The 27,828-nt window shown below is 42.3% G+C and overlaps 1 protein-coding gene across 1 annotated transcript; it reads right to left on the bottom strand.

Annotated features, from left to right (window-relative positions):
- ANP32B (acidic nuclear phosphoprotein 32 family member B) lies at nt 1–27,642 on the bottom strand. Its single transcript, XM_070431104.1, has 7 exons — nt 27,359–27,642; nt 14,418–14,567; nt 10,822–10,944; nt 5,609–5,798; nt 3,171–3,295; nt 1,655–1,724; nt 1–452 (listed from the first exon to the last, which is right to left on the bottom strand). The coding sequence occupies exons 1-7, from the start codon at nt 27,410–27,412 to the stop codon at nt 385–387; spliced, it is 780 nt and encodes a 259-aa protein (XP_070287205.1). The 5' UTR covers nt 27,413–27,642; the 3' UTR covers nt 1–384.
- Between the last annotated feature and the right edge of the window lie 186 nt (nt 27,643–27,828).

A 27,828-nucleotide genomic window follows, 5' to 3' on the forward strand; every position in this document is an offset into this window, starting at 1 on the left:
CAAAATGTTAAGATTTTATTTACAAAGCTTCTTTGTTGTACAGAAAGTAAAAATGCTGTTACAGTCTTGGTGTAACTGGTAGCCACAGCTGGTTGCCTCACCAATCACAGCTCTCCACGCTACAGCAAGAGTCTTACATGAAACCTAACAACGCTTACAATTCTGTTGGGGTGCAGTCCCCACGCTTGGTGGTGAATTTCCAAAAGGGACTAAATGGAGGAAGGCGGAATGTCACAGGAACTATTCTTTGGCTCTTTGGGTGGGTGGGTGTCCTGGGGTTTGTATCACAGCTACCTTTTTTTTTTTTAAACAGCTACCAAATCCATATGATGAGCAGTCCAACCAATACTGAACAGTTCTTTTTTTTGCAGATTATTTGGGTTCTTAATCATCTTCTCCTTCATCATCTGTTTCTCTCTTCCTCTTTTCACCTTTCCCGCTTTCTTCCTCCTCTGTACAATAACAAAAATTCACTTTGAGACAATTGGAAAGGCATTTTGCCTAAGTTATTGCTAACGAAGGTAAAAACAATGAATTTTTTGATGGTTGAGATGATAAAAAAAAGATGCCAGCTTAATCTGATAGGCAGGTTGTTAATTAGGAGCTATTAATTTTAAAAAGCATAGTGACCACAGAACCAAGAAGGCAAAATGCCCAGCAGCATCTCAAATCACAACAAAGTTAAGCCAGTTTTCTCAATTTTAAGTTGCAGCCTCCCAAATGTTTCTTACACTTGTTGGTCCAATGAGAGATTTGCTTACCAGGGACTTTGGAGTTAGTTAGCCTGTTTCCTTGTTTATAAAATGGGGACAATGGTACTAACTTGGAGGGTTACTCTGGAGATTAACGGAGATAACAGAGTATTTAGCCTTGAACATGGCAAGATTCAAATTGTAGCGAGTTGATATTAACTGAAAAGATTTCTAGATGCCTCAGGTTTTTGAGACAGAGACCTATATATCGTTTTTTTAACTAGTAAAAATTCATGGCTATTAAATGAAATTAACTAAATCTGTGTCAAACTATGTTCCATAAAGCTCCTGGAAGGCAGGAACCAGTCCTAAGGATTGCCCTTCTATCACTGTAAATTTAGTCCAGTGCGTGGCAGAGAACAGATGCTGAAAAAAAAAAATTGAACCAATGGAAAGCACAGCAAACCACCTGGTATTCTGAAACCTATATATGCATGAGAATCTGTGCTTTCAATGAGTAATTAACAAATGGATATTTCACTGGTTTGGGTTAAGGTGGAGAGGAATAACACTAATAAAATTGGAAAGGTGATATGTATACATTCTGCAAAAATTATGACACAATTACTAAGACTTTTTTAAATGAAAGAATTCAAAACACAGAAATCTTATGCCTGGAAATAATCTGAATGATGGGCTCTAAAAACATAGTTCAAGTGTGGGGACTGAAAACTGGGCCTCCTTCCCTCAGAGAGACAGTCTTAATTGCTTGCTACATAGAGCAGGTGAACTACACCAGTGTAGACACGCTGACAGGGCTACACAAGGGCCTGTGAAGACCACCAGGGCAAAGGGCATTTTTTTTCTTCTCAGTGGTTGTGACAAATTCTAAGTTAATGGGACAGCTGCCCCATACCCTGGTTTTTAGCTGAGGAGGACCAAAATGCATGCTTCACACCCACCTTCATCCTCATCCTCATCCTCATCGTCTTCATCTTCATCAACTTCTCCATCATGTCCAAATTCTTCTTCCTAAAGAATAGTATGGCAATTATCATTATTAGATTAATTCTGCCAAGTTGAGAAGTACAAAAAGTATAAATTTCCCAATAAATGTAACAATCCATCAAGGAGAAAACTTTTGCGTTTTTATCTACTTTGATGTACTGAGATATGTGGGTTTCTCTTAATAAGCTTAATTTAAATTTTTCTTTAAAAATTGCCCAGCTGATGTGGCTCAGTGGTTGAGCATCGACCCATGTACCAAGAGGTCACGGGTTCGATTTCTGGTCAGGGCATATGCCCAGGTTGCAGGATCGAATCCCAGTAGGCAGAAGACAGCTGATGGGTGATGTTTCTTATCTCTCTATCTCTCTCCCTTCCCCTCTCTCTAAAAATCAATAAAAACATACTTAAAAAAATGTTGCTTTTCAGAAGTAAGCATTTCATTTACCAGACATGCTTAATTAGTATACAAGTTTAAATGAATAATTCAAGAAATGATTTTAAAATCTTGAATTTCAAAACAGGTTCGGGCAAAGATTTCTACATTACCATTGTTATAAAATGTTTCCTTCAGGAACTTAATTTCATTAAATACCTTATGAGATTATACAAATGCTCAGCCTTACTTCTGTACAAAAAAAGAACATGTTTTTGGTGACGACTAACTTTTCTGGCCTGTGGTTTTCACAAACCTTGAGGGTCAAAGTTAAGTCACTCCTTTCTCCTGTCCTATGGCATTCAACTCCTTACTGACATTGTGTTACTTAGGTATTCCATTAAATTAGACTACCTGCTCTTGCAGAGTAGGACCACGTTTTAAAAAAAAACGTTATTACTTTGGAGAGAGAAAAATATTGATGTGGGAGAGAAACATCGATCAGCTGCCTCCTTCACACCCCCTCTACTGGAGACTGAATCCGCAACCCAGACATGTGCTCTGACCAGGAATCGAACTGGTGTCTTTTTGGTACATGAGACGACGCTCAACCAAGTGAGCCACACATGCCAGGGCAGGACCACATCCCTATTTAACTTTGCATCCCTAGCTCTTTTAACACAGTAGGCGTATATTTGCTGAATTAGGCTGAATATATAAGAACAAGCCAAGACTTGGTAAACATACCCTTCCTTTCAATACAACAAAGGAACAGACATACCTTCAGTTCTGAATGTTTGCAGTTTTCTCACCCTACTGAATACTCAACTCACTGCTTCCTCCCAAAGTTAAAGGGTTAAAACTTACCTTGCAGAGCCAAGAACTGTGTCCCGTAGCATTCAGTAAGCATTCCATTTAGTATTTATTAAGAGGGTGGGTTTATAAGAGCTAAATTAATCAGACTGATGTTAGTCTACTCAAACGTACATTATTTTCTTCAGAAGGCCTTTCTTTCTCTTCCTTTCCTTTCTTCTTAAAAAGGAATCTATACTTTTAATCATTTTAAATAGGAAGCAGGGAAGCAGAGTTGCACTGACCTCCCCACTGACTTCATCTTCATCCTCTTCTCCTTCTACATCTTCGTCTTCATCTTCATCCTCCTCATCATCAAATTCTTCTTCCTCACCATCCTCATCCTCCTCGTCCTCCTCATCTTCTCCTTCTGAAAACAGTCCAAAAGGAATTCATTAAATACCCTTGATGTCCCATGAGGGTACATCTGCTAGATGTTGAGAAATTATGGGTTGGTCCACAGGACAAATGCTGGACTACACCAAGATCAGGGGAAACCGTGAACCACAGTTACCCTCTTGCTCCCAAGCTGCTGTAGCTCAGTCCTTTTGTCCTACAGAATCCCATAACATCTGGAGGCCAGGACTCCTGGGAGACTAGATGGACACTATAACACTTTATCCAGTGTCTGGCATTTGACTCCAAGTAAGGAAGGGGGAAGAGGGTAGGGATGTGTACGTATAAAACATGATCAGCTATGAACCAGAACTATTAAAGCTCAGTCATGGGAACATGAATGTTTTACTATTTTTTCTACCTTTGTCTATGTCTAAAATTTTCCACAGTAAAAAGTTACAAAAAATTGAAACAAAAATATTCTTCTGAGGTAAGGGTACCACCACAAAGCTGCCCAAATGGGGAGCTTGGGAGATGCCGACTAACAACCCTGTGACAAGCTGCGGAGGCAAGTTGCGAGGCATCTCCATACCGTGTCTCCATTTGGTGAAGGCTTCTGGCCAAGCAGTTACCTCTCTGGTCCTAGAGCTTGCTGTGCTCTATTCTGCCTCCTGGCCTCTCAACACTCTTCCCTCTTCTGTTTGGCTAACACGGATTCAACCTCTGAATCTCAATTAAAAATCACTTCCTTGGGCAGATAAGCCAGACCTCCGAATCCCAGCTCGCACTCTCACACAAGCACCTGGTTCTTCTCCATGACCACACACCTTGCTCACTTGTGATTATTTAACACTTTCTTCTTCGTAGTAAGCTCCAAGAGGACAGAAACCATGATGTGGTTCTCAGGAACCCTCCACCCCCCAAAAGTTTTCTTTACAGGCTCTTTCACAGGTGGCCGTTCAGCCTGTTTAAAATGAACCTCAGCAGCCCACAGGAGGCACAAAGGGTTCTTAGGGATAACTGAAAACCTGTGGTGAGGGGAACAAGTGACATAAATATTTGGAACAAGGTGAGATGTCCTATTTTGTGGCATCTTACGAACTTCGCGGCCATGAGTTTGTCATGCTTGTCTTACATCCCATCCTCTCTCTTTTTGCCTTATCTCAAATCTCCTGCAAAATCAAACCGTAAAGATGCTTCCAGATCACAGCACCAATAATGGCACCAAGTTGCCTGATGTTTTTTCCTCCTCTGCTTTTCTTAATCATTTTTTCTTGTATATTTTTTATTTTAAAGAAAAGAGATATTTAAAAATAATCATGAGTCTAAAACAGCCGTGGGCAAACTACGACCCGTGGGCCGGATCCGGCCCGTTTGAAATGAATAAAACTAAAAAAAAGAAAAAAAAAAAGAAAAAAAAAAAGACAAAAAAAAAAGACCGTAACCTTTTATGTAATGATGTTTACTTTGAATTTATATTAGTTCACACAAACACTCCATCCATGCTTTTGTTCCGGCCCTCCGGTCCAGTTTAAGAACCCATTGTGGCCCTTGAGTCAAAAAGGTTGCCCACCCCTGGTCTAAAAGCTAACTAGATGTAAAAAACCTTGATCAGATGTCAATGATAAAAACTATCTTCTAAATCCATGTTATACCCAGAGATTATTTCCCTTATTAATGAAAAATGGAACCTAACACATAGTATTTTGAAATCATCATCTTCTTAGACCCTAGTAATATATTAAAGGCAGGAAACCTATTTTATTTATATTTGGATATAACAAACATATCCAAGTACCTATGAAGTTTTAGGTCCTTTGAATAAAGAAAAAAGCCCCGACCCAAGAAAATAATCATAGCATAGTTGGAAGGGACAAGAATAGCAGAGAGACAGGTGCTACGAAAGAGGTAGCAAGGGTATGTTCCAGCATGTTCACGACTCTAATCTCTTGAGGGTATCAGGAGAGTCTTCCTGGAGGTGTTGACAAAGATGAGTTTTGTAAGGATAAGTAAGCAGTAACCAAGGCAGGGGAACAGCTAGGAGGAAGACAGAAATGATGGTCTCCTTAGTAAACTGTAAATCACAAGTACTTCAATGGATGGAGCAGTCCATGATTTCTAGGCTTGAAATTTAAGACATTAGCTAAACAAACCATTTTTATTTGGAATCATTTAAAGGCTTCAATGTCCCAAGCACTTATTAAAATTAAACAGAAGTTGTAACTCCAAATTAAATGGAATGCCTACATGTATGCATATAAATTTTTCGCAACAGAAAGAACATTCAGCAGCTTTATCAGGACCTTTGAAGGCAGAAATTAGGTTGATGAAAATAATGTCCAATTACCTTCATCATCCTCTTCTTCATCCACACCGTCCACCTCAGCATCTGAGTCAGGAGCTTCTCGATCCTCTCGGTCATAGCCATCCAGGTAAGTCAGCTGTGGCAAGAGCTTGAAGACACTCTCTCGGTAGTCATTCAGGTTAGTAACCTCACAGTTAAACAGATCCAGGCTTTTCAGACATTCCAACTTTTTCTGAAGGATTAAAAAAACATACTTCCTAAACCAAAGGAACCTAAGCAACAAAACCCATCTCCTAAGAGGTAAAAGTCTAGGCTCGTATTTAATTAGGTACTACCCACTCAACCTTGTACATAGGAAAACATTTCAACTCCTTTGCAATCTTTATATTAGAGGCCACTAGAGATTTGTAACTAGTCCTTTCCTTCTACATCTACCCTTCTCAAAGAACAGTCATTTTTTTGGGCAGCATTAGTCTTAAGAAATATGAATTTGAAAAAGTTATTAAAACTGGATCTTCTTATAGTACAAGACAAATCAGAGAATTTGATTCAAAACTAAGTTCAAATATTTGAGTAATCAAAAGTCCACTAAGAACTTGCTGGGTATCAAGCAGTCTTCAAAGCTCTGGGGTAGTAGTATGGAAGAAAATTCATCCAACCATCAACTCAATCTCAAGGTGCTTGACATTTCTACTTGGGAACACAGATGTGAAACACGAGAGAACAGAATATAATAAAGCACAAAGTTTAGTGATGCAGACATCTTCTGGAAAGACAGGAATCAATACAGGTTAGGGAAAAGGAGTTTAAACTTCAGAAATAAGAAACATTACACTCTTCTTTTTGAATTTTTGGGGAAATGATTGACACTGTTACCAGACTTTTCCATGTAAAATTCTTTTGGTATTATCATACCTTGAAACTTTGTTGAATAGGAAAATTTCCAGGTATTTTACTCAGATCTTCATCTGTTCTTAAGTACAATGTACTGGTATTAGTACTTCAACCCCACATCTATTAAGTTTTGATTAAGGATTAAGAGGTTGGGAGGACAGAGATATTATTACAGGCAAGTTAGGAGACAGCACCAGGAGAGAGTGCAAGCTTATAACAAGCAAACACAAAACATGAAGCCTGGTGCCTTTTAGAATAGGGGCAATAAGCCCAGAGGGCATATGCTATATAGCTTCATAAATGTAACTTTTAATGGTTCTGAATCAAGAGAAAAGACTTGGAAAAAAAAACAAACATATGTAATATATATTTGGTTAATCCTCACCTGAGGATATATTTCCATTGATTTTTAGGAGAGGAAGGGAGGGTGAGAGACAGAAGTTGCAAAAAATAAATGTTGGTGTTTAAAGTCTTTGATGCTTTATTTGGGAAAGCTATTTCAACATTCACAGGGACCTAGAAAGAAATGCAGATTAAACAAAACCTTGTCTCCAGGACTTGAGGTATCTGTGTAATTCTAGGGAGTTACAAAATAATTTGAAAAATCTTTGCTCTAAAGCAGGGCTTGGCAAAAGATTGTCTGCTGGCCCATTCCAAACCACGGCCTGTTTTTGTAAAACAAGTTTTATTCAAACAGAGCCACACTCATTTGTTTATACATTACGTATGGTTTCTTTTGTGCTGCAATGGGGAAGCTGAGTAATTGTGATAGAGACTGTATGGCTGACAAAGCCTAAATGATCTGTTATTGGGCCCTTTAGCAAAAAGTGTTGCTGACCGCTGCCCTTACAGAATCTTCATCTTCCTGATCAAAGATGAGGTTCCCACACTTACTTTACTTTCACTGAGCAGCCCTTGGGAACATAGAGCCAGACAGGGAACACAGAGTAGGGTTACAGCAACAGGAAACTGTACTCCTCAAAACACCAATGTATGATGATCCAAGCAAGGGTTTGTGAATCAAATAATGTGCTTATGTAAGTCAGTCCCCTGAGGTCTTAAGAAAACTGTCCCCAACCCTTCTTAGAGCTGCTTTTATGTCATGCAGCTTTCAGATTAGGTTCCCCACTGGGCAGGCCCTAACCTCCAGAAGCCCAGGTATGAATTCTTGCCAAGAAGAAAAAAATGCTGAAATGCCACCCCAGACAACTAGATAGCATACTGGGAACTCTTTTCTCTTCACAAAACAGTTGACCTATACCAGCTAGGATACAAGTAAATTTAGGCAGCTTTCCCAAAGAGGCTCCGTCTAAAAATTCATCAAAGGAATGAGCCATGGACTCCTCAAACTTATTCCCTAGGAAAAGATGCACAAAAATGCATACAACCCGATATTTAATGCTCTACAGTGCCCAAGGCTTTTCTCTAGTTTTACCAACTATCCCGAGGCACAGGCTCTCCACAGCTCTGTTTCTGAAATTATGACTCTGTGATATTTTTGGCTACTTCTTGAGAAAGGACCCATTATAATCCGGACATGCCAAACAGTATGCTAGAAAACTAAGTTAAAGAAAATAAACAACAAAATCACAAATAACCATAGTATTCTAGAAACGTTTCAAGTAGTAAAATTACACTTTAAGATCCCAAATACACTACAGACAGATCGTTCAGGATCCCAATGTAATGTTTAAGTACTGCTAAAAAAAAAAAAAAAAAAAAATCACAAATTTTTATCATATCATAAATTTGGCCTAAAACTAATAGGCTAGCCATAATAAACATTAAACATTTTATTAACAATAATTTTGCTTGCCTTCTTAGAATTTAGAAGGGCTTTTGGGGATGGTTTGGATGGCCCAGGTCTCTTAAAAAAGGTGTCCAAGGAAGTTTGAAATGATGCCTTCTTTGTCTCTCGATTAATGTCCCTGTAGCAAGCAGAGGCATTCACAATCATTGCATTGACTGTTAGAACTGGGCTCAATGTAGACGGTGTTCAAAATGTTATGTGGTTAATGAGGATGAGGATGGTGTTTTTCCCCACTGAAGAATACTATCAGAAGTAAAAATTGATCCAACATTTCCCCCTTTCACCTTCTGCTACAGTTATATTTTATTCTAAGTTCTAACTTCAGGAGACCCACCTAGCACCACTAGGAATCTGAGAAACAAGTTCAGAGAAGGGCAGAAGCCCAGGCTTTTCCAGAAAGTCTTGGGTGTGCAGCTCTGCAGCTCTCACTGGCCAGCCAAGTGTGTGACTCTGGACAAGGGATTCAGCCTCTCCCAAGCCTCAGCTTCCTCTTGTGTAAAATGAGGGCCATGCTATTTCTATCCACTTTGTAGAAATGTTCTTTGAGGATTACTAATGAGATAACATACATTAAGCATCCACTATAGTGTATGGTACGTAGCAGATCCTCTAAAAATGATAAAATACAACAATGATTATTTCTCATTCTTTACTATCCCAGGGAACTGAGACTTTCAAAGTCATCAAAGGGCCCTCATACATCTCTGATCAGGTCAGGAACACCCAAGCAAACAGCTCCCACACACTGCTTCTGCTCTGCCTCTGTCTGCTAGGGCACTGACAAAGGCTTCTGATGAAACATTTAAGGGGACCCAGGTTGTTATGAGAATCAGGCAACAGCCAATGATCTCGCAAGGAAAGGCACTACCTGGTGTTCTGTCCAGAAAAAAAGGGGTTCCTGTGCTCACAGTGACCCTGGATTGACAGGCCTGTCACTAACACAGACAAAGAAGATTAATGCAGGGGTCTGACTGGGAGACCATTAGCACTGAATTTCGTGCTCCTGTTAAATAGCTCAAGTCAATTTGGATATGAAACAAAATTGTAGGCAAAAAGAGAACAGTGCAAAGAACAGTGGATTTGGATTTGAATCCCTATTCTGCAAATTATCATGTGACTATTAATTAAGTTTTCTAAACTTGGTTTTCTCTACAGTCTCTCTTCTGTGGCTTATGAGGATACAGTGGGCAAAAGTTAATGTCCTTGAATTCAGCAAAACTCAATAAATGTTTGTTTAAACATTGGAAATGTGGACTGGTTTTGAGAAAAAGAATAGAACCAGTAAAAATGAAGGAGCCTAAGTATCTGGGTGTACTTATCTACAGTAGAAAAGAGGGGCAAATATATGGAGTAAAGGTGGGAAATAGGCTCCCAAGACTTATGAGAAATATGAACTAGACATAGTTCACGTAATGAAATGTACACATAAAGTGACTCAGTAAAAGATGCTTAATCTACACTGGCGCAGCACCTCTATTAATTAGGAGGGAAAGACCCTAAAATTCTGACAGGAAACCCTCTTTATTGAAAGAAGTCATAATTTAACCTTATCTTCCCTTGAAATATTAATAGAACACCCTGTACAACTAATATGAAATCCAAATATTATAAATATACTGTGATATCAGAAAAGATGGATAGCAGAGGATGGCTTATCCTCTTGGGTTCTGTTCTTCTGCATCCTGAAAGACAACTCCTACCTACTGTGTAACCCTCTCCCAATTAATGTTTGGAAGTTAATGGAAACACTGACTTTATGTACACCAAGTTAGCATCATTAAAATGGAATTCTCCCTGTATGCCAAATTTTTAGAATACCACGTTTAGGTAAAATAGTCATTTATCAATCTTGAATTCATAGACATTTCCAGGTGCCGGCCAAAAGAGGAGCCTGTGGGGCTCCCCCACACCCTGCATTAAGCCCTGCCTCTAAAAGCTCTTTTATGGCCACCACAACTTCCACCTGGGCTGGACCCCATTAGCACAGCTTTCCAGCTAACAAAGCAAAGTAAGTGCATTGCCTTATTTTATTTCCAGAACTCCTAAGTGAGGAAGCTGAGGCCCGGAGAAAAGAAGCAATTTGCCCAAGGTCACACAGCAAGTCTGTAACTCGTGACACTTAACTAATTTTCCATAGCTTATCCAAGTATGTAAGACTGAGGAGGATTTGGGGGTTCCCATGAAAAACTTTGGGCAACAGTGATCCAGCTAGCGCCCAAGATCATGAATTAGGAGATTTAAAACTTATTGGAACTGTCCTTGGACTTCTGTTCCATCTGCAATTCAGATATGCCACCCAATATAAACAGCTTTTTCTAGAAAAGTATAGAATAGCCTAGCCAGTCTGGGGGGAAAAAAATAAATGTTTAATTTCATAAACACATGAAATTTTAAAAGGAAAAAAAAAAAAGGAAAAAAAAAGAATTCCCCTTTGAAGAAAGCCACCACAGTATCAGGTAATCAATTATTTCCAATCACTTCCCTTACTATAAAGAAATATGAAAATGAAAATGACCAGTAAGTCTCGGTTTCCAAATTCTTAATTACTTACCAAAGGTTCCAAGGTACTGATATCTTTCAGTTTATTTCCACTTAAATTTAGATGTGTGAGATTTGGAAGTTTTTCTGCCAACATGTCCAGACATCCAGAGATTCTATTGTCACTGAGCTCAAGCTGTGAGAGAAAATGCACACAAGACACACACAAATATACAGAGAGACATATATCATTAAGGTGTTCTAAAGAGCAAATACAGTTTTTAAATACTTACCAAGACCAAACAATCTGTTTTTATCAGTGCATGTATGTTCATTTTGTTTGATTAAACCCAAATAAGTAGTTATGGATCCCAGCAACATTTCCGGGGGAGGAGAGACAGAATAGGATGAGAAGTGTTGTGTTTTCTTAACCAGATGCTAATTATAACAGTTTGCTCAAGTGAATGTATTTTCTAACCTAAAAAGTGGGTCACAGCAAATTAGAATTCTTTAAGAAGTTGTAATATGCTATACTTGCCAGGAAGGGTAACTGGTCCATGCATTCTAAGCAGCTTATTTAAGTGTGTGCCAAGCAAAGCTTGCTGTGCCCACTTGGAACCTAATCTGGTCCTTACAGTGTTGACACATTGTGGAGTTCTACATCTGGAAGCCACCAGGGAATTTGCTCTGACGGCTGTAGGAGGACAAGCCCCAAAACACACCCTTAAAGAAGCTCCATGACCTCAGGAAAGGGAGTGGGGCAACAGCTTCAGGGCTGATACAACCAACTCCCTGGAGGCCACTTCTTGCATAAACCTGGCCTTTACAAGAACCTACTCTAATTTCTTAGCTGCGGGTCAAGTAACACAGCAAACGGTGTGCCAATAAAGGAAATGAGCCTTCAGCAAGAAATTAGAGTGAAAGATATTGGAGCATGGAAAAATTAGATAGTCAAGAGCATCTAATTCAAATTCTTCATTTTGCAGATGAGAAAACTTAGACCATACAGCTGGTATCAATCCCCTTTTTAAATGCCAACAACAGTAATTATATCTAACCCTTACTTAGTACTTAAGTGCCAGGTACTATTGAAAGCACTAGAAATACTACATGATCACTTAATCTCACAATAAACCGATGGGGTAGGTAGAATTATTACCCCCACTGACAGATGAAGAAAATGAACTACAAAGAGACAGTGAAATATGCCAAAGAGCTCACAGCTGTTACAGTGGTAAACCTATGATTTGAAGCTGGGCAGGCTAGTTTCAGAAGAATCCATGCCCTCTGCACTATGCTGCGTACCTTGAAGAGCATCAAAACATCATGTAATTTCATCTATAACATGCAATGAAATAATAATGAGAATAGAGGAACTCTTTAATTTAAGTAGTTGTTGAAAGAATGAGTTTAAAAAGCAATTCAAGCCCAACTAGTGTGGCTCAGTGGTTGAGCATCAACCTATGAACCAGAAAGTCACAGTTCAATTCCCGGTCAGGGCACATACCCAGGTTGTGGGCTCAATCCCCAGTGAGGGGCATGCAGGAGGCAGCTAATCAATGATTCTCTCTCATTATGTTTCTATGTCTCTCTCCCTCTCCCTTCTTCTCCAAAATCAATGAAAGAATATATATATATATGAAGTCTGGTGCTTGGGTGTTATTAAATATTAAATATTTCAGGAGAATGCAACATTTCCGAAAAAAATTTTCCTTTCAATGTGATATTCCAGTCTAATATCTAAGCATCTAAATTTAAAAATATAAGTCTATAATAATCAACAAAGCCCCAAGTGTTACCTTTATTGAGATATTAGTAAATCAAAATAAAAAGAGAACACTTATTTTTGTTGGTCAGAATATCAACACATATGTAATACATCCTTTCAACATGAGTATCTTAGGGAGCAAAAATAACAAGGCAATCCCACCAGAGGACTTAATGGCACATTTATTTGAAATAAAAGCAATGTGTAAATTTAGGAAGCTTGTGACATTTATACACCAAATTTCTTTCAGATCCTGTTTTCTTGTTATAAAACAAGCCATTCTGAGGTAGGAAGAAAACAAAGTCCACATCAACTGTAAGAACATCTATCTGCCTTTTAAGTCTGATTTACAGATGTCTCCATTCCTCCCTCACTAATTCTATAAGTAACAAATTAAAATAAGACTTCAAAACGATTTGATAAAGCCTATATACATACAGATGGTCACTGATACATTTACTTTCTAAGTCTGACAGTATACTGACCATAATAATTCAGGAAAATATATCAGGATGCTAGGAAAACAGAACACAAAACACATACTGCTAGGATCTGCTAGCATCAAGTTTATGTAGATAGATAAAAAGCCACCAGTTGTTTACTGAACTAATTAGAGCTTCCAGTGTCACCAATAACCCATGCAAATAAAAAGGATGACTCTTGAATCTCTAAAGCACATACTTACCAGAGGAAAGGAAAAAATTTACCAATTTAAATATAACATGATTCTTTGATATAGGAAGCAGGGCACCCTGAAAACCATGAAGAGTACCTGAGCACTTATTACTTAAATAAAGCAAATAAAGCATTTCTTGTTTTAATTTATGTACATAAGCAAAAAAACAAGACTCAAAAGCAAACTACAGGAACAGCCTACCTGCCCCTTTGCTTAAATTTGATTATGAATTTCTTTCTGTGTGTATCTTTGTTTAGACAAAGTTTCAACATAAATTCCCTAATGAAGTGAATACCTAAACATAATCACATACCTTTCTGAATGTTAAAAAAAAAAAAAAAAAAAAAAAAAGGTACTGGGTTAGGAAATAGGAAATATGGATTCTAGTTTTGGCTCTAGCCACCACTTTTGTGGGTGGCTTTAGGCAAATTACTATACCTTTCTAAATTTACTGATGTGTCTATAAAATAAGGGGCTAGGCTGGAAGATGAAGTTTCTTCCAGTTTTGACTTTCTGGAGCTCTGTGACAGATAAATATGCAAGGACACAAGAAAACATGTCTCTTGTTTTTTTAAAGTAGGGGGTGGAGTTGAAGGGCAATAGTGATTGGTTTGCAATTAGACCAATGAAGAGCTAACAACAGACCATCAGCTAGGATACAGAAATACAAAAGCTTTGTTACAATGGATTCTTGCAGCAAGTCATAGCACACTTTAAACTTCTTGTCATTAAAATTATGTAATGGGTTTGAATTATCAAAGACTATAAATCTGAAAAGTCTTCACTACTCAAACTCATCCTTAATCAACAAACATAAAACATGAGTGATAGGCACCTGTTTCCTAAACCAGAGCATACTAAGAACAAAATGTATCTAAGATTATAACACAAATTTATAACAACTAATAAATTATTCACAAAATAATTATTCTTCATAACTAATATTTATTTAGCATCCAACATGTATTATTTCCAAACATCACAACAATTCTGTAAGGTCAGGTGGTATCACTAGTTTACAGGTGAGGAAATTGAGCCTTACAAGGATTAAGTAACCTGCAGATCACCCATCAAGGAAATGATAGAACTGGAATTCAATCCCAGATATGCCCAGTTCCAAAGGCTGTGTGCTTTCTGCTACATTAAATGCTTCCTTACAGGTAAAACCATGTATTTTTCCCTTCCCGGTATGGTTCCTTTTTACTGTTAAAGAAAAAGCACTCACCTTTTTCAATTTTGGTAGTTTGGGGAGATTTGAAACTGAAATCAAGCCTACATTTATTAAACTGAGGAACTCTAAGTTCACAAATTCATCTGTTAAGCCCTCAATTTTCCCATCATCTGATTTGCAATTGTCCAGGACAAGTTCTCGAACCTGTAGATGACAAAAGAAAAAAGGAAAAGACAAGCTTTCAGGAACATACAGAAAAAAGCAAAAACTTCTACCATAAATACCCAGCAAAAACACCCACATATAGGGACAGCCTTTAGATCACAGTTATAAATAAATGAAAAATGATTAAGCCTTTAGAAACAATATACTAATAGATACCAAGGGTGGAATGTTACACCACGAATAAAGATGTGAACTCTTTCTTTTCCAGAGACAGAAACTACAGTTCATAAGATAGAAGTGAAGAAACTGTATCTCCCCTATTTCTTTTCCCAAGTCTGTTCCCTTAGGGTTAGCTTTAACTATAAATGCAGAGTGAAGATACCCCTCACCCTCTTTTAGGTTGAGTCTATCTCAAGGCCCAAGAAACGGACACAAGGAAAATATAGAAGTTTTACTTTTCCTATCAAGATCACTAGGAGATGTTGGCAGCACTATACATTTCCACTTGTGGTATTATTAATCTTTACTAAGATTATCTTGACACTTGGAATGGGTTAAGTATCAAGGCCTTAATTCAAAACAAAGATCAATTTGGGTTATATGTGAGAATGACAGGCGAGAGACTGCTAGACATTAAATTAGGTTCCTTTTTCAGACATAAAATCTCCTTCTTTGGAGATCCTGAAATTCAGAACTCAAATTCATCCAAGGGTATCACATCTGAAGATTTTGAATACTGATTTAATAACAGTCTACAGTGTGAATACTATAATAATCCTTATTGCCATTCTTGCTCTGTGGTTGACTCTGAAACTTGCAATTTTTAACACGTTCTGATCAATTTACAGTGATGCAAATTAGTTTTAACTGCCAAAGGCATTCTTGCAGTGAATCTACCAAGTTTAATAGCATTAATGAAGCATGTATACAGAAGGGATATGCTGATAGCTCTAAAATGAGGATAGGAGCTAGTGACATCTTCATCCTCCCATACAGAATCTAAGGATCCTACTCTATTAATTGCTATCATTTATTGAGACCATACTTGTTATTCCTGGCACCACCACATCCTCCCCCCATTTACAGAGAAGGAAACAGATTTACAGAGTCTGTGATACCCACACCACAACTTCTCACTTGCTTCTTCATTATTTCTCACTGCCTTATTTCCTCCTCAGAAGCCCTGGTTTCAGTCAGGATGCATGCAGTCCTATTGTACCTTTTTCCTCCCTTCTACTTTTCTCTAGACATCTCTGCCATTCTTCCTTCTTCTGATGAAAATCAGCACATGTGAAAACCTAAGAAGTCAACTGAGGAGAGCTGGGCTATGGAGACAGATGCCTGGCTCTACCACTTATAACCTGTGTGACCTTGGGCAAGCCACTTAACTTCTCTGTGCCTCGGTTTCCTCATCTATGAAGTGGAAAAAAATATTACCCACCCCATGGAGCTGTTGTAGAGCAGTGCTTGGGACATATTAAGTGCTGAGAAAGTAACCTCTCATTAAAGAAACTAGGGGAATGCTGTCTACTTTATTCGTATCTATATGAAGTTTTCTTTTTTTTTACTAGCAGTATTCCTTTTGTATTACACACACACACACAGACACAGCTCCCTAGCCAGCTGCTCAGTGGTTAGAGTGCTAGCATGCAGACCAAAGGGTCACGGGTTTGATTCCTGGTCAAGGGCACGTACCTGGTTGCAGGCTCAATCAGCCCTGATTGGGGCATGTGCAGGAGGCAACCTGTTGATGTTTCTCTCTCTGTTATTTCCATTTCCCTCCCCCTCCCATCCATTCTCACTAGAAAAAAAAAATCAATGGAAAAAATATTCTTGGGTGAGGATTAACAAAAAACAAAAAAAAAAGAAAACCCCAAGACATAAAAAAGGTCAAATGTTATTGCCACCTACCTAAGTAGTATACTACAACGCCACTAAAATGGGCCCATTTGGTTTAGGGCAGTGGTTCTCAACCTTCTGGCCCTTTAAATACAGTTCCTCATGTTGTGACCCAACCATAAAATTATTTTCGTTGCTACTTCATAACTGTAATGTTGCTACTGTTATGAATTGTAATGTAAATTTCTGATATGCAGGATGGTCTTAGGCGACCCCCGTGAAAGGGTCGTTCGACCGCCAAAGGGGTCGTGACCCACAGGTTGAGAACTGCTGGTTTAGGGGATTTTCTATGATTGTATCTGACAGAGAATCCAAAATTATTATACAGAATGAAATGACCCCAATATGCCAAAAGCCAAGTGAGGAGGAATTAGCCATATTGCATCTTAAGCCATTTTGCCTCCCAGCTTACTGGGTGAAATCACCTTTTAGACAATTTCTCTCAACCAGTGAAATTCCACTTTAACTAGAATTATAAAAAAACTACCATAAAGCGCCCTAGCCGCTTTGGCTCAGTGGATAGGGCATCGACCTTCGGACTGAAGGAGCCCAGGTTCAATTCTGGTCAAGGGCACATGCCCGGGATGCGGGCTCGACCCCCAGTTGGTGGTGTGCAGAAAGCAGCCAATCAATGATTCTCTCTCATCATTGATGTTTCTAACTCTCTCTCCCTCTCCCTTCCTCTCTGAAATCAATAAAAATATATGTTTTTTAAAAAACTACCATAAAGCATTTAAATGTGATGTACATGTTTGCTGAACCAAATTGCAGAATAGAAATCAAAGAGGAACCTGGGAGGGAAAAAATGTTAAAGTGGTTCTTTTTATTAAAAAATGTTTTTTTCTTCATTTTTTAGAGAGGAAGGGGGAGAGAGAAACAGATTTGTTGATCACTTATTTATGCATTCATTGGTTGATTGTTGTTATGTGCCCTGATGGGGATCAAACCCACAACTTTGGTGGGTCTGGATGATGTTCTATCCAACCAAGCTACCCATCCAGGTCTGTTAAAGTGGTTCTAATTAGCAGGCTTAACTATTGAGTATAGAAGATGGTGGAGTGGAACTGAGGTTCTGGTTTAGAGAAATGGGAACCATGTAGCTTGAGGGAATAAGAAAGGAACAGCTTGTGGAAGGAAGTGTGGAAGGAATAACAAAAGGGATACCAAGTTTAAGTTTCCTATGAGATGTCCAGATGAAAGGATCCCTAGGGAACTGGACACGTGGGTATGGAGTTCAGGGGAAGTCTGGGTTGTGAATTCCATATTTGTGAGTCACCAGGACAGACAGTAGTAGGAGGCTGGAACTCCTAGGAAGAGGACCGAGGATGGAACCCCGAGGAGACGGAATCCTGCAAGGGAGACTTGAGAAGAATCAGGAAATACCCAAAAATGAAACATGAGCTTAAAACATCCAGAAAGGCTTATGAAAGAAGGCACAAGAAGTGATTGAAAAAATTAGAAAACTTAAATGCCCTTAACAAGAAAATAATTTCCTGGATACACTGTGGTATGTAAAATGTACAGAAAGTGTTATTTATGTAATACATCACACATTCACTTTCTTATCTATATCTATAAAAGCTCAGTGACTGAATGGCGGAACGACCAGAACAACCGGTCGACCAGTAGCTACGATGTGCACTGACCACCAGGGGGCAGACGCTCAATGCAGGAGTTGCCCCCTGGTGGTCAGTGTGCTCCCACAGTGGGAGAGCCGCTCAGCTGACTGGGATGAGTGGCGCTCCCACAGCGGGCTGATCCCACAGGCCACGCCCCCCACCAGTGCACAAATCCATGCACCAGGCCTCTAGTCCTATATAATAAAAGCGTAATATACAAATTGACTAAACAGTGGAACAACCAGTTGGTGGACAGGCAGTGCCAGGCCAGCCAAGGCAAGTGCCAGGGGGCAGAGGGAGGGGATGGCGATGGGGGGAGGCGGGCAGCAGTGGCAGCATGATTGGGGCAGCAGAGGGAGGCCAGATTGCGGCTTAGGCCCACTCCCCAGGCAGAGCAGGCCTAAGCCGCCAGTAGGACATCCCCTGAGGGCTCTCCCCCTCCCCCAAGTGCACAAATTTTCGTGCACCAGGCCTCTAGTATGTACATAAAATCTCACAGAAATAATCTCTCACAGAAAGTAAGTGGCTGGGAGACTTTTCTCTAAAACCTTATTTTGTACTTATTGATGACAATGTTAATCTATTCTTAAAAAATAAAGATAAAAAAACAGTCACTGCTAGTCTTTTAACACTCCGGTGTGGGGTGAATTTCCCGCCAAAATATAAGATGGCGCGGGCAATTATTTAGGTTTCCCGCGCAAAATCAGGGATTTTTATGATACCTATTACCCCAATGGGTATGAAACGGTTCGCATACGCAGGTAGGTATCTTTGTGAACGGCAAACAAACAAATATTTGGTAATATGCAGTTACAATCGGCCCGAGTTTACACGTTCCCCGCACTCCACCGCAAATCTATATGAACCGAGTTAAGACGGCTCCCGCGGAGTACGCGCAATTCACGCGAGCCGACTTAACTCGTTTCCCCCACTCCAAGTGTTAAAGTACCGCATAGGGCAGTGATGGTGAACTTTTTGAGCTCGGCGTGTCAGCATTTTGAAAAACCCTAACTTAACTCTGGTGCCATGTCACATATAGAAATTTTTTGGTATTTGCAACCATAGTAAAACAAAGACTTATATTTTTGGTATTTATTTTATATATTTAAATGCCATTTAACAAAGAAAAATCAACCAAAAAAATGAGTTCGCGTGTCACCTCTGACATGCGTGTCATAGGTTTGCCATCACTGGCATAGGGGTTTGTGTAAAGATTGTAGGGGTTTGAGCAGATGATGAAATGAGAGAAAACTTGGATCTAAACAAAATCAACTTTCTGATCATAAACATACATTAAATGGAAAGCATATTAATGTTCATTACTATTGATATTTTGGTACTTTTTTGTCTTTCTTTGTGTATTTTAAATAAAGGCAAGGTAAAACTGTATGACTTAGCATACTTTAAAATAACAACTCTGCCCTGGCTAGGTAGTTCAATTGGTTAGAGTGTCATCTCAAAATGCCAAGGTTGTAGGTTCCATCCCTGGTCAGGACACATACAAGTATCAACCAATGAGTGCATAAATAAGTGGAACAACAAATTGATGTTTCTCTCTAAAATCAATTTAAAAAAAACAACTACAACTCTGAATATCTGTTAATAGCTAAATAAATTAAAGTGTATGGCTGTACCATAAATTACTTTACAATCCTCCTTGTAGAACAGTTCCAATCTTCCCTATTATAAAAAATGCCATAATATCTTATGTAAAATCTCTTCTGTAATTAGGATTGTTTCCTTAAAAGCTATTGCGAGGCAAAAGAATATAAACATTTGACTCTATTATTGAGTTATGAATTCTTTATTTAAAACTCCTCTTTTTTAAATGCTTTTTTGTGTGACCTTTCTTGATACATGAAAATTCTAGATATCTGCATTTATACTTTTCTCGAGGATATTGTTTTTACCCTAGTAAGGAAAAAAATAAACACCCTAAAAGAGACGTTTACAAAAAAAAGACAAGCCATAAAATACAAATCATCAAGATAATAGACACTAAAAAATAAAATGTTCAATTACAAGAAATAATATAAATGCATATTAAAAATGAGACATATCATTCTACTCTTGTTGGAGCCAGGGCAGCTCTTCTTGTGCAGAAGACAGCTAGGATGGGCACCAATATAGGTGAATTTATAAGTGGGAGAGCAAGAAGTTCAGGGAATGTACACTGAGACCTTTAATTTTCTCCATGATTAGAAGGCAACAGAATTTACTGGGGCGAGTAGGGCAGAGGGTTGTATGGCTCAGTAGAGAAAGCATCTCTCTTCACTTTTCTAGGAAGACTAAGGATGTAAAGAAATGTGCTACCCTCCCAGAACAGGGCTCCAGAGGCACAGTAAGAGGACATAGCAGAGTGGGAATTACTGCAGAAAGCAGAGACCATAGGAGGGGTCCCACTCAGTGCTGAGCCAGAATATGACAGGTCTGGAAAGCTTTCCATCAGCAGTCTTCCAGCCTGTTTAAAGTTCTAAACAAAACTTTGGTGAGGCCCTAGCCGGTTTGGCTCAGTGGATGGAGTGTCGGCCTGCGGACCAAAGGGTTCCGGGTTCGATACCGGTCAAGGGCACATGCCTGGGTTGCGGGCTCAGTCCAACGTGTAGGAGGCAGCCAATCAATGATTCCCTCTCATCATTGATGTTTCCATCTCTCTCTTCCTCTCCGAAATAAATAAAAGTATATTAAAAAAAAAACTTTGGTGAAAGGTATGTTCTCCCTGGCACTGTGTCAGCAGCATTTGAAATAACTAAGCCTCCCTGAAGTGTGAAGGGATCCAGATTACCTTGCAAGGGAGAACACAATTGTCCAAGAGTTTGCATGGGGCCCAGGTGGTGTGGCTCAGGGGTTGAGCGCTGACCTATGAATGAGCAGGTCACAGTTCAATTCCCGGTTAGGGCACATGCCTAGGCTGTGGGCTCAATCCCCGGTGGGGGGCATGCAGGAGGCAGCCGATCAATGATTCTTCTCATCATTGATGTTTCTCTCTCTCTCCCCCTTGCTTCCTCTCTGAAATCAATAAAAATGTATTTTTTAAAAAGAGTATACATGGGCCAGTGTGTGTGTGTTTGTAGGGAGACGGAGGAGTGATAGATAGGCATTGCCTCCCAATCTAGATTTAGAATACATTGGGAGGTTCTAATCAAGGAGAAATGACCCTAGTTTCCCCTTCTTATGCCCCAAATCTTCCATGGCTACTACCTAAGAAGGGAAGGTTGGGCAGGCACTTGTACATTTGTGTATACAACTTAGAGGAGCTATTTGGTCCAAAATAGTTAGTAGGCCTTCTGCTCAAAAATAGATGTTTTAACTTTTGGGGTCAAATTCATGCTTCTTCACACCTCATGTTCCAATTAAATATGAATTTAAGGTATAAACACTTGAGAACTAAAACTCCATTATTTCCTATTTAAACTTTTGGGTTGTTTTTTTGTTTGTTTTTCTATAGCTATCAGCAAAACACTGCTGTCTTCATTGAAAAATTTGAGCTATACTATAGCCTAGTTATGGGGACTAGAGCTGGGAGCCACAAATGACATTAAGCAATTTTCCTTCCACCCTCTCCAATTTGCTCTCATTTCCCACTCTTCTTGCTACACTAAAAAAAGAGGTAAGTTTTACCTAACTGCTTGGGGGACCTTCCCCAATTACAAGTTATCCTTGTTACAAGAGGGGAAAAAAAACTATGGAGAAATTAAAGATCATTTAAAATTACCAATTACTTTAATTAGAAAATACAGCCCTAGACAGTTTGGCTCAGGGGATAGAGCATTGGCCCATGGACTGAAGGGTCCCGGGTTAGATTCCCACAGTTCCCGGTCCTGGTCAGGGTGTATGTGGGAGGCAACTAATTTATGTATCTCTCTCACATTGATGTTTCTCTTTCTACCCCCACTTCCTTCCACTCTCTCTAAAAATCAATGGAAAAAAATATTCTCAGGTGAGGATTAGAAAAAAATATTACATAATTATTGTACTAAGTGAAATAATCCAAAAAGGTAGAAAAAGTAATTCCTGCTACTCTTGCTAATTTCCATTCTTCTGAGTTAACTACTGTTCAAACCTTCTACCCTACTGTTATTTTAAAAGAATGTTTTCAGCTGAAACCGGTTTGGCTCAGTGGATAGAGCGTCGGCCTGCGGACTGAAGGGTCCCAGGTTCGATTCCGGTCAAGGGCATGTACCTGGGTTGTGGGTACATCCCCGGTGGGAGGTGTGCAGGAGGCAGCTGATCGATGTTTCTCTCTCATCGATGTTTCTGACTCTCTGTCTTTCTCCCTTCCTCTCTGTAAAAAATCAATAAAATATATATTTTTTTAAAAAAATGAATGTTTTCAAATTAACAATAGAACAGATTTATATTAGTGGTTCTCAAATGTGTTTAGGTGGCAGAAGTAATGGCATGAAGTAAACATCCATGTCCTACTGGTGGGTAAAGGAAACCATTCTAAAAAGCAATTTGGACCCTAGCTGGTTTGGCTCAGTGGATAGAGCAGTGGCTTGCAGACCGAAGGGTCCGGGTTTTTTTTTTTAACATATTTTATTGATTTTTTACAGAGAGGAAGGGAGAGGGATAGAGAGTTAGAAATATCGATCAGCTGCCTCCTGCACACCTCCGACTGGGGATGTGCCCGCAACCAAGGTACATGCCCTTGACTGGAATCGAACCTGGGACTCTTCAGTCCACAGGCCAACGCTCTAGCCCAGGGGTGGGCAAACTTTTTGACTCGAGGGCCACAATGGGTTCTTAAACTGGACCGGAGGGCCGGAACAAAAGCATGGATGGAGTGTTTGTGTGAACTAATATAAATTCAAAGTAAACATCATTACATAAAAGGGTACGGTCTTTTATTCATTTCAAACGGGCCGGATTCGGCCAGCGGACCCGGCCAGTGGACCGTAGTTTGCCCACGGCTGCTCTAGCCACTGAGCCAAACTGGTCAGGGTAGGGTTTGATTCCGATCAAGGGCATGTACCTTGGTTGCAAGCTCCTTCCCGGCCTGTGCCCTGGTTGGGGCTCATGCAGGAGGCAACCAATTGATGTGTGTCTCTCACATAGATGTTTCTCTCTGTCTTTCCCTCTCTCTTCCATTCTCCCTAGAAATAAATGGAAAAATATCCTCAGGTTTGAATTAAAAAAAAAAAATTAAAAAGCAATTTGGTAGAAGATAGAGATTCACTTTACGAGATACTCATTTCAATACTATTTAAAATAGCAAAAAAACACCACCAAACTTCTAACCACCCCATGGGGATGATTAAATTATAACCAATGCAGACATTAACAGTGAGGCTATAATAAATAATTACATAAAAAGATAAAGATGCTTGCTGCATTTTATTTATATAACTAAATAAATGCTACACATCAGAATGTCTAAATGGTAGAATGGGTAGTATGTGTGAGATTTCTATTTTTAAATTTTTGCTTCTCTATATCTGCTACTTTTTTAGCTTATTTATATCATTTTTTCTTCAATGAATATGTATTACTTATACAAGGAAAAAACACAGTTAGCTGCTGTGCACCCAATTAGAATATCCCATTGAGCTCAAAATTACATCAAAAGAGACAGAACAATAGATGCCAAAAGTTGGGGGAAATATGAGGAACACCTAAATTTTTTTTGCCCCAGTAAGTTGGGACTAAGGAAAGGCTATTCTTATTTATGGCCTATGAAATATCTCGGTCTAGCAAACAGCCCAGCATGTTCCACAGTGGCATGGACTGTAACCCCAGGAACTGGTTGGCTTTCTAACTTTGAAGGAAAAACTCAAGCAGAGCTATTATCAGGCTACCTGTCCCTAGATGCAGAGTTAATAATAAGGTGCTTGTACCAGCAATTTCTGTGTTGTATATGGTATGTTTTAGGGCTGTACAATTTGTTCTCAGTGAAGTACAACACAAATATTTTACATAAAACATTTCCTATCCTTGCTTATACTTTTAAATGGTTATCACCATTCTTTCTTAGCCATTTTTTCCCCTATGAGAACACACCTCTGATATAAAGAGCTGTTCTAGACTTAGAAAACACTGAGTTACACATATATTTTTAGTCCTCTCCCCCTCAGAGAAATGAATGTATCTGTGTTTATAAAGAACAAGGCTATACCGATAGATGAACTGAACCTATTATCTTAACCTAGGCCTTTGGCCAAAGAACACAGGTAAAGTGTTACCAGGGTCTTCTGCAAACCCCCAAATAAAGTAAGAACAAAAAAGCCATATACCCTAACATTTATGATCAAACTTCCACTTATCCTCCTCAAACACTTAGCTCTCACTAGATGATATTAAGGTCAACCATGGAATACAGTCTTAGATGCATTTAAGAGCTTTCTGTTCATACATTCAATGGAGAAAGAAATTTTCTTCCTTCCCCAAATGACAAAAGTCTTCAGAATCCTGAAGGCCAAACCTACTTTCTAAGAGCAGGTCCCACACAAACATAAGGAACTATGTGACTAGTTGATTTTGGTTTTAAAGGAGTCATCTTGGAACTTCTCATTAGCCTTAAGAATAATGCTTTTGTGTAAAAACACTTTTTTAACTCCTCTTACAAATATTTCCCTTCAAAATCTACAGCATTGTTTTCTCCTGGAAAAGCCTTCTGTTTAAGGTCGAAGCTTTCCTCTCCTCTCTTACCTCCTACTGGCCTGTCTCCCAGTCGGAGTCCCTGGGGCACCTTCCTGATCCCCACAGTCCGGCGGGCAACCAGGACCCTCAACAGGCCCCGCAGGCTCTGCCTTGTTCACACTGCTCTTCCGGGCCGGCATACTGTTGGCGCTCAAATATTTGTCTAATAAACCGCCGGATTACTGTAGGCTAGTGCTGTCCAACAGAGCAGCTAGCAGTCGATTGTGGCTTATGAACACTTGAAATGGGGATCCGGCAACTGTCAAACCGACCTTTTAACCAAATTTTAATTAAATAGCCACACGACTCTAACCTCTGACAAGAGGGTAAGGTCTGTTGATTACCTAAAAAATTAATACTTGCACATATATGTACACTTTTTAAAAAAGCAATATGTTCGTTACCTCATATACAAAAAAATTCAATATAGTGGGAACACCAGCCCAGTTGTATTTCCCAGAGGGAGTAACACTGCTGTTACTGAGCACCTTATTTACTTACTTGTTTGTTTGTCAAATGCTGTAAGTCCCCCCACTCTCTTTTTTAACTTTTTGTCGAATTTTTTTGGGTGACATTGGTTATTAAAATTATATGGGCTTCAGGTGTATAATTCTGTAACACCTCATTTGTATATTGTATTGTGTGTTCACCCAAGTCAAGTCTTACTACTTTCATAGTACCTACTTTAGCTTAGGCACAAAGACTTCAAATTCTGGATTTGAAAACCTTTAGATCCACGTGGGTACTTTTGGAAATTTTGGCTGAATTTAATTAGTCCACATTCTATTGATTTACAACTACTCAGTAATAACGTAAACTCCCGAAATTACAGCTCAAAATAACAGCGTGAAGCAGCTTAACCCTTCCGTGTACGAGCACGTGGCCAACACAAAATGTCTGACTGATGAGCCGACGGGACGAACGTGACCCAACCTCCACCTCCAAAGCCGGGGGCCTGGCCAAGGTGCCCCTGTGCTCGGGCCCAACAGGGGCGCTCGTGGCGGCCACGCGGGATGGGGGTGGGGGCGCCCCTAACGTCACCGGCGGTGACTTCGAGCACGCAGGACTGAAGACCGCGTGCGCCCCGGGGAAACCGGGCTGGATTCCCACAAGTCGGCCACTTGTTACACCCGCAGCCACCCGTGCACCACGCGCACCCGCCGCCGGAAGGGGGGGCCGGCGACCCCCGGCCAGAGCTCGCCGCCCGGCCCAGGGGGGTCTGGCAGGGGCGCGGCTCCCCCGCGTGGCGCCCGGACCCGGGAAGCCGCCGCCGCAGCTCGCGGGGCGGGCGGGAGAGGAGGGGCGGGCAGCAAGGGCGACTCTGGAAGGCCCGCCCGCTGCAGGCCCCGGGCGGCCGCGCTCCTGCACTTGCGCGGGCAGAGGCCGCCCAGGCCCGCCCGCACCCCGGCGCCTGGCCCGGGCGGAGCCGGCTCCTGGCATCGCCCTTTTAAGAACGGGGGGGGAAGGGAGGGGAGCAGGACCGAGCGCTCCCGAGAGGAGAGGAGCCGACGGCGGAGCGCGCGGCTCCCGCCAGTGCGAGCCCAGCCCAGCCCAGCGCGGCGGCGGAAAAGCCGCGAGCTCCGCCCGGGGAGCGGCGGCCGGCAGCCACCGCGGGGGGCGGGCGGGCAGGGCCGAGCCCGCGGCCGGCTCCGGCGGCGGAGGGAGACGGGTGCCCGCCAACATGGCGCAGTGTCGGCCTGTGGCGCGCCCCGGCTGCCGCGAGGAGCCGCCACCCGCCCACACCGAGGGGCCAGCCTCCCGGACCGCGGCTCCGGAATCCGCCGCCGCGGCGAGGGAGCGCGAAGCCGCCGTTATAACGGCCGGCCCGGGCCGAGCGGGGCCCGCCCTGAAACGAGCGCGAGTGGGGAAGGCCCCGGAGGCGAACGGGAAGCGGGGGAAATGGTGGAGAAAGTTTTATTTTTAGGCTTGAAAAATGGCGGGAACCGCGTCCTTTTTTCAAACTTGGCCTCGGGAGGGGCGGCGGTTGCGCCACCTCCGCTGCCCGGGCCCGCCCCTCCCCCGCTCCGCGCGCGCCAGGCCGCGCCCGCCGGAGCCCGGGCACCCGAGGGGGCTTCCCGCCACCACCCCCGCCCCCGCCCCTCGGAGGCCAAGGCGCCCTCCTCGCCTCCCGGCCCCTGCCCCCCGGGCCGGCGTCCCCCGCAAGGCCAGGCTGGGAGAGCCACGTCCGCCCCCGCGCTCCAGCCCCTTCCCCAGCCGGCCCGGGGCGCGCGAAGCCCGGCCTGGCCCGCAGCGGGCCCCGCCTGGGATGGCCGCGCGGCGGCTGGGCAGGCCGGGTCCCGCCGGGCCGCGCACCCCGGGAGGCTGCAAACATGGCTCCCAGCGTTACACAACCCCTCCTCCCTCCCGCGCCGCCGGCCACACGCACACGCGCTCCTCCGGGAAGGACCCCGGCGGACGAGGCGCTCAAAGTTTGCTTCCCCCCACCCCACCGCCCTCCCCTGACGGCCGCGGGGGCCCGCGGGCGCCAAAGAGTTAATCCCCGCGCGCTCGCTCCCCCCTCCGCGCCCGCCCGCCCGCCTTCCCCGTCCGAGCCCGCGAGCTGCGCCCTTCCCCGCGCCGAGGCCGGAGAGCCCGCGGCCGGGGCCCCGCAGGTGGCCACCATGACATGCAAGTCATCGGAGGGAGAGGGCGCCCGCAGGGGGCTCTGCTTACAGCGGCCGGGGTCCGGTTCCTCAGCTCCAGGTGGATCCTCTTCTTCATGTCCATGTTTCCCTCTTCCCCCCTCTTCAAACTTAACTTTCCGCGGCGGGGGCGGAGGGGGGAGAGGCGTCCCGGCCTGCGCAGCGAGGGCCGTCGGGATGGGTCGGCTGTCGGCGGAGGCCGGCGGCGCGGGGCTGGGCGGCGGGCGGCGTGCGGACAGGCGAGCGGAGCCCCCGGAGCCAAGTTACTCGCGGGAGCGGAGAGAAACCATGGAGGGAAAAGGGGGCTGGAGCGCAGCGCGGGTCTCACTACCGCCGCCCCCGGCCGCGGGCCGCACTGCGCTTAAACCGGCGACGCGGCGCAGGCGGCTGCTCCGCTCACTCGGCCCCGCGCGGCGCCGCTCGACTAGGTGGCCGTGGTTGCACCAAGGACGGGGCGGGGAGACGAGGCGGGCGGGGCGGGGGTGGGGGCCAGGCGCAGCC

This window comes from Myotis yumanensis, unplaced genomic scaffold (assembly GCF_028538775.1).
Source record: "Myotis yumanensis isolate MYYU_CA2020_CCGP unplaced genomic scaffold, mMyoYum1.0.hap1 SCAF_12, whole genome shotgun sequence".
Taxonomy (NCBI): domain Eukaryota; kingdom Metazoa; phylum Chordata; class Mammalia; order Chiroptera; family Vespertilionidae; genus Myotis; species Myotis yumanensis.